Source organism: Callorhinus ursinus, unplaced genomic scaffold (genome assembly GCF_003265705.2).
Source record: "Callorhinus ursinus isolate GAN/ISIS: 27379988/994484 unplaced genomic scaffold, GSC_fseal_2.0 scaffold40, whole genome shotgun sequence".
Classification (NCBI taxonomy): Eukaryota; Metazoa; Chordata; class Mammalia; order Carnivora; family Otariidae; genus Callorhinus; species Callorhinus ursinus.
In genome coordinates, this window is record NW_027397102.1 from 7000175 (window position 1) to 7007669 (window position 7495).

General features: G+C 35.4%; 1 protein-coding gene and 2 non-coding genes across 3 annotated transcripts; all 3 read right to left on the reverse strand.

Moving 5' to 3' along the window:
• Nucleotides 1-1059: 1059 nt before the first annotated feature.
• On the reverse strand, nt 1060-4506 carry LOC112815111 (SH3 domain-binding glutamic acid-rich-like protein 3). The gene is made up of 3 exons (XM_025861285.2): nt 4359-4506; nt 1684-1851; nt 1060-1244 (listed from the first exon to the last, which is right to left on the reverse strand). The coding sequence occupies exons 1-3, from the start codon at nt 4413-4415 to the stop codon at nt 1179-1181; spliced, it is 291 nt and encodes a 96-aa protein (XP_025717070.1). The 5' UTR covers nt 4416-4506; the 3' UTR covers nt 1060-1178.
• A 2270-nt stretch (nt 4507-6776) lies between these two features.
• LOC112835783 (small nucleolar RNA SNORA62/SNORA6 family) lies at nt 6777-6927 on the reverse strand. Its single transcript, XR_003211321.1, has one exon. It is a non-coding gene; the product is annotated as a small nucleolar RNA SNORA62/SNORA6 family (small nucleolar RNA).
• A 251-nt stretch (nt 6928-7178) lies between these two features.
• LOC112835502 (U6 spliceosomal RNA) lies at nt 7179-7287 on the reverse strand. Its single transcript, XR_003211243.1, has one exon. It is a non-coding gene; the product is annotated as a U6 spliceosomal RNA (small nuclear RNA).
• Between the last annotated feature and the right edge of the window lie 208 nt (nt 7288-7495).

The window sequence follows — 7495 nt, forward strand, 5'->3', positions numbered from 1 at the left end:
GCAAGCAAGAAAGATAGGATCCAGAAATTATGGTTTTTCAAGTTCCTCGGGATCCTTACAAAGTTCAGTAAAGGTTGAAAAGGACTGATTTAAGAGCAGAGGGCAGGTATTAGAATAGTAAAACTGTAAGTAGGGAGTTAAGATATTACTGCAATAGTACAGGCAAGAGTGATGAGGCCATGAACAAAGGTAAATAGCTGGAAAGCTAGAGAATTGTGGGGTAACTGGGATATTAAGACTAGCTCATGTAGGGTTTGGTAATTGATTGCATATGAGAGTGAGGGAGTGGGTGATATTATAGACGAATCCCAGCTTTTTGACTTGGGGTTTGAGTGGATGGGGATGCAATGCAACAAGATAGAAATCACAGGTAGAGTAATTTGGAAGAAGACTGCCATTTTATATCAACGGTGGGGGTAAAGAGACGAGTGACCTGAAGTTGTTATTCTTTAATATCATTTCCCAGACTTTTGTGTACAAAAAAAAAATTACCTGAGAAATCTGTTAAAATACAAATTCCTATTCTCTCCCCAATTTCCATTTAGGAAGACTTAGAATGGGGCCCAGTGATATGCTTTTTTCTTTTCTTTTTTAAAATAGAGGCGCCTGGGTGGCTCACTCAGTTAAGCTTCCAACTGATTTCAGCTCAGGTCATGATCTCAGGGTTGTGAGATTGAGCCCCGTGTGAGGCTCCACACTTAGCATGGAGTCTGCTTGAGATACTCTCTCCCTCTGCCTCTGCCCATTGATGCTCCCTCTTTGTCTCTCCAAAAATAAATAAATAAAATCTTTAAATGGCCCCAGTACAGTATATAAACTCTTTAAAAGTGTACTGAGAAACATTTAAAAATAAAGCTGAAAGTTAATTGAAAATTGCACTAAAAGTCTATTTCATGCCTATAAATTGACAGCTACTAGTGACTTAAAAGAAAATTTGATCTTGATAGAAATTTAATAATTTTTTACACAGCTTTATAAAATGTTCACTCTGTAAAAGAGAAATAATTTTAATGCAAAATTGAAATTGTAAAAGCCCCCATGCTAGTGATTGCAAATTAATCTAGATATCAATTAACTTTAATGAAATACTTCTATTGTTATAATTAAAAGTAACCAATGTTTATGGAAGTATTTGCCGATCCATCTCAGTAAACATCTTTTGTATCATCACTGCACATTCATTCCATCTTCAGGAATTTCAGAATCTCTTTGTTCTCCTTTGCCTTGTGAAACATTTCAAAATCCTAAAAGGAATTAAAATTAACTTGTAATAACAATGCTGATTATTTCCACTTATGAAATCATTAAGTTCAAGTGTCTAGTAAGTTTGCTAATCATCTTGTCTGGGCCTTTGCAAAAATCTGCCAGCTAAGTTAGATAAAAAAAAAAAAATTCCCACTGGTATCAGTCATTTCATACTATAATGTATGATGAAAAATACTGTGTATCTCAAAACAGGCAGCATGATATATTTTCCTTTTATGATATTTTTTTCATAATGAAGTACACATTGCCTTATCTTCAGGACCATAATTAAGTTATTGTATAAATGAAGAACGCTGGCCCTCACAGCCCATAAATGTATTGTTTCCCCATGCATACGACCTTAAGACATGAAAATTAAAATAATAAAATAAAATAAAATAAATAAAATAAAATAAAATAAATGGATATTACTCTTACTCCACAATATTCTTGACCGTTGAATATCTGAGGTGGTAGAGCCTTAGGGGTGGAAACTTTCATCCTCATTTCTTGAAGTACTTTCAAACTGACAGAAATATCTATTAACTCATACTTTATTTTGTAAATATCTAAAATTCTGGTAACTTCTTCCTGTCTCTGCTTCACCTAGATAGACAAAAATATAGAGAGATGGAATGATGTTAATCAACTGACCCTAATGGTTTATGTTTTGTTTTGCCCATTCATTATGCTATGGAAGAGGAATAGCTTTTAATGGTGTGATGTTTCTTTGAGGAGCAAAAATTAGGTAATTTTCTTATGATAAACACATACACACATATATAGTATATATGTAATATGTAAATATGTTTAATATGTATATGAAGAAATACAGTAAAGTATCAGTAGGAACTAAAAATCTCTAATGGGCTATAAATATTTGCCATATTGATTTCATACTGCACATGAAGTGGTATGAACATTCTGCTAACAGTTGAAGCACACTTTTCAGCTCATCATTACATTAATTTATGCTAATATCTATGGTAGGAAATGGACATGATACCAGGTTTTTACATTTGAAGGAACATACTACATGTTCTAAACCATAATCAGAGACAAGGCCTAAGTACAGAGATAAAATCCACAGAATGAGAAAATAAAGTACTTCAGACAATTAAGATTTATAAATAATGTAAGTGAATAAAAGTCACCAGTTCTTCCTATATCCTCTTATAGGAACTGTAAGATTTGTATTATCTGCTAAAAGACTGTATATCCCCACATTGTCTTTTCCTCTGAAACACTACTGCTAAAGTAAAATTGTAATAATTGGTTATCTTTTAAGCATATTTTATAACTATAATTTTTTTGTTAATAACTATAACATAAATCTTAAAATTTGAGTTTTCTACATTTTTCACATGACAATCTTAGGCAATTTTGTCACATAAAATATCTGATACTAGAATGAGAAAACATATGTGAAAGCAATTTGACAAGTACAAACCCCAGCTTATTCAAGTATGATTTCTGCAAAAGTGCATGGCAGAAAGCTTTTTGTTTGATGACTTAAAAATGTAATCCAGTCATGGGTGGAAAACCCTGTCTATTTGCAACTGATAGCTGAGAAGTTTCTGAAATTCCATTATGCAACATTTCTACTTTCTGAGGCTCATTAGTTTTTAAAATTGCGATGGTTCATGTGATTTGTCACATTTTTATAGTGTTTTTTCAAAACTTTCTCAGAGGAACCTCATTAAGAGAACAGTTACTTAGACCAGTGCTAGACTGAATGTGGTTCATAAGACCAGCAGCACCAACCTTATCCCACCCCAAAACTACAGAATCTGGGAGTGGCTCCCAGGAATGTTTTAACAAGCCCTCCAGATGAATTTCATGTTACAGTTTGAGAAAAACAGACCAAGAGTTGGGTGAGTCTTCTGCTGCATCCATTGTGGTCCTTGTTGATTCTAAATCATTCCCTCCTACAGACTCTTAGTACTATATCTGATACATAAATCACAATGTTAAAAAAATAGTCAAAAGGCCCATAATTTTCTTTTTAAAACTGCTTCTTGTTATTGTTGTTTCTTAGTATCTGGGTGAAATCCCTAATCTAGTTGATAAAGCTTTCTGCAAAAGCAATGTACTCTTTCTAGGCTGAGATCAAATCTCATTCATTGCTCCCTGCATCTATCATGGTGTCTTGACACACAGAAGGAGTGTGATGAATGTTAACCATTTATAATCAATTCCAAATTCTTCAGTTTTCATGCTTCTCCAAAACTTTTGCAGAATGAGGTTCTTAGCCATATAATGGTCCTTCTATAGCTAAGCTGTCTAATGTGATAACCATTAGCCAGCCACATGAGACTATTGAGTACCTGAAGTGTGGCTAGTCCAAAATAAAATTCTCTGTAAGTACAATATGCATACTGGACTTTGAGGACTTAATAAGAAAATAATATATATAATCTCTTTTTAGATATTGATTATATGTTGCAGTGATAAAATTTTGTATATTTTGTGTTAAGTAAAGTATATTAAAATTAATCTCATCTTTTTTTAAGTCATTACTAGAAAATTTAAGATTACGTATGTGGCTTACAATATATTGCTGTTGGAAACTACTGTTATACAATATTTCCTACAACGTGGTCAAAATAATTTATCTAAACTGTAATCTAAGACATGCCTGATCTATGCAAATACATGTTCTTCTTAGAAATTACCAGTTTGCTTTTTGGGGGCTACCAGTCTTCTCTGAGGATTTGGGCCATTTACTCACTGACATTTTCCATCTCCTATCCCAAACAGTGTTATCTCTTCCATCTCCCATCCTAAACATCCTAAAAAACAGCGTTCTTTATCTCTTCCATTTGAAACAAGTGCAAATGTATTAGAAATACTTAAGTTGGCTGAGCTCAGGACCCAGAAACCTCCCAGACCAACAAAACCGGTTAGTTCTTCTAGCACAACCTGGGTGAGGGCAATAACCACATTTTCTGTTCTCCCCTGTACCCCCCATCCCTGAAAACCTGAGAGGAGGATGCTGAAGAATGAAAGGCAATATGGGGATGGTAACCTCTTAGCACAACCCTGAAGTCCCCGACTAGAGTGCCTTCACTCTAGTCTTTTTTGCCCTCTAAGGCCCTTTTCTTTTCACTCACCTCCCTGGACCCTGACACGCTGGTATAATAGACTTTAATGGAGCTCATTATTTCCATTACAAGGCTACTTTGGAGAAGTAACCCAGAATCAATCACTTCGCTACTGCTTCAGGCTGAGCTATGCAAAGTCCCAAAGCTGGGCCCTGCCCTTTTCCAAGACTGTTGCTAAGGGCCATCGGCCTGGGCACTCTGGATTGGCTGGGAAACTCGTGCCCTTGTGGCGCAGGAAGCCGCTGCCTGGTGACTGCCGGCCTGGGGGGAGGGGAAGAACTCTGGGGTGTTAAACTGTTAAACTGCCTTTTCTCTCCTCATCTGCAAGGTGTAGGGGAGGACTGGATGGAAGAACTAATGGACTCCATATTCTTCCTGCTTCTCCCATCTCCCTGCTTGGGAATGGTGGTAAGCTTGAGCTTTTGTGTCTAGCAACAGCAGCTGAGAATGAGGGACTGAGACACTGGGGAACAAAATGACCAAAATACAACGTGATGAGTAAAGAAACAGGTAAAGTAAAATTTGTATTGCCTAAGTTTGTAAGGACAGAGTAAATGGTGCCAGTGCTTACTTGGAGGGAGGGGACCACCAAAGCAACTTTGATGCGTTTTTTCTTAGCCCAGGGAAGTGCCTCCTTTCTCTCTCAGGTGCCCCTCACTTTTTGAGGACAACATGCTTTCTGTCTGGGAGTTGACATTTTGGTTTATGTGATAGTGGGTGCAATAGAGGCTAACTCTCCTAGCACTTCCTCCCTCCATCCCGTGTAAAAAGATGACCTCATGCTTTAATGTCCATTTCTTCTTCAATACATTTGTAGCTCATTATTCTAGCCTTTATTTTCAAGTAGTTGAAGATAGCAATAATAATTACAAGATTTTTTGGATTTGTCAAAAATGAGCCCTGGAAATTGACAGTAAAGGACTAAAGAACCTCAGCACCAGTTTTTGTGCTAGGCAAATTTGGATTCCATGGCTCCACATCTAAATAATTGTGGATCTTTAGCAAGTTACTTCCTTCTGAATGCCATTTTCTCAATCATTAGAATGTGAATGGTGATGCCTTTCTGACAACATCATGGTGAGGATTAAATGAATTGAGTATGTAACAGTATTTGGCACATGATCTGATATGTCAGTAGTTGAGAAAATGATAATAATTATTATTGATGATAAGTGTCAGACAGCTTGCATGATGTTTAGGAACAAGCACATCAATATGAATAAGACAAAGCATTTACCTTCAAGTTACTCAGAGTGATATCTGATAAAGTGAGGTAAATGCAATGTAGAGAAATCTAAACCAGGCTAGCTGGGTCAAGGCAGGTATCCCTGAAGAAGTGAGAGCTAATCAGAAATCTGAAAGATGTGTAGTATGCCAGGAAATTGTAAGAATGGAGAAGTTTAGGTAGAAGGAACAGTCATGAAGCAATGTAGTAATTGGAACTTTGGGAGCAAGTTGGAGGAATAGAAACTGAGGAATAAAACAGGAAAAAAACACATAAACCTTCAGGTTTCATATCAGATTTTGACTTTTAGTCTTTTCAAGGCTGTTTCTTATTTTATAAAAAAGAAATCATAACTTGGAGATTTACTGTGAAGATTAAATGAGTGCAGATGTTGCCTAAGAGCATCTTTCACTTATGAGATACTCAATAAATTGTATCTTTTATTATTAACCCATGGATGATTAGATACCACTGAAGGATTTAGCTATTGGTGTGAAAGGTGGATCAATCTAACATGTCAAGTGGATTTGAAAGGGGCAAGATTGGGAGCAGCTGCAGCAATACAAAAATGAAAATGACAGTGAAAGGCAAAGATATTTAGGACAGGAGACTGCTAGAGTTTGGATATAGGAGTGAGAGAGGCAAAGGAGATGGGGCATAACCAATGAAGGAGTCTAGGTTAGGGACAATTTGCAATTTCCATTTTCTTTTAATATTCGTTTGTTGTAGCAGTGGTAGAAGACCTACTTTTTACAGTTATTTTCATTATCTTTCTGGTGTGAGATTGTGACTTATTTTCTCGTTTTGCTGTGAGCTGTTACTTTGGGTGCCAAGCTAAATTAATGCACTATTTGTTACAAGAGGATGTCTTTGACAACCTAAAAGAAATTGGTTAGTATGATACACAAAATTTGAATTAACCTATTATATGGGATGTTTGTGATAATTATTTTGAAGTAATTATTTGTAAAACAAGAACTCTATTGATAATCATAGCTGAAAGTATCAACTATGTAGATTTTTGTTTATGCTTCCAAGTCTACTTTGACAGTTTGTATCTGAGTTCAAAATCATTCTAAAGAATGGACCAGGCACTTAAAAGTTTGGAAAAAAATATATTATAAAGAAGGTAGTAAATTTTTTCTTGTCCTTTTATGTGTGTGACTTATTTTTTATTTATTTTATTTTATTTTTATCTTTTTACTGATAGCAAGAATTACTATCAAATTCCACTCATTGGGCCAGAGACCCTTGTGTTAGTGAAAGACTTGCCCCTCATGTAGCATACTATGTACATTTGTGAGTTCATCAGCCAGCTAGTGGCCTCAACTCCAAGCTCTAACAATGTGCATGACTTATTTATTTTTGATCATGCAAATAATACATGAATTCATGAACATTGTAGAAGTCAGACCATACAAAAATATAGAGAGTAAAAAGTAAAATTACATCTTCACCTTCTCTCTGCAAGCTTCCTCCCAGAGGAAACTGCTATTAACATTTTGATCTGTATCATTTTTTCACAAACATGATGACATTTATTAAGTCAGTTATAAAAGAAGTCACTTATAATAGGAAGTTAAGTACAAAGGCTGCTTTTAAACAAATATATAGAATGCTTCATGAATTTGCATGTCATCCTTGCACAGGGGCCATGGTAAAATCTTCTCTGTATTGTTCCAATTTTAGTGTATGTGCTGTTGAAGTGAGTACAAGTAAACATGCTTTGAAGCAAGACTGCCTGGGTTCAAACCCAGACTATACTATTTACAACTGTGTAATATAGAGCATCATACCTAACTTCTCTGTGCCTCTGTTTTATCATAGATGAAATAGAAATTACAATATTTGTTTTATAGAGATGCTATGGTGGTTAAATTAGTGTATGTAAAGTATTAGAAAGTTGTCTGACACATACTAC

Bases quoted from the DNA above. Each gene is read 5' to 3' on its own strand.
- LOC112815111 (XM_025861285.2), bottom strand. From the start codon at position 4,415: ATGGAAATAATGAGCTCCATTAAAGTCTATTATACCAGCGTGTCAGGG. The intron at 1,852-4,358 runs GTGAGTGAAAAG...TTGTCTATCTAG, and splicing joins GCGTGTCAGGGTCCAGGGAG to GTGAAGCAGAGACAGGAAGA. The intron at 1,245-1,683 runs GTAAGAGTAATA...AATTCCTTTTAG, and splicing joins ACGGTCAAGAATATTGTGGA to GATTTTGAAATGTTTCACAA.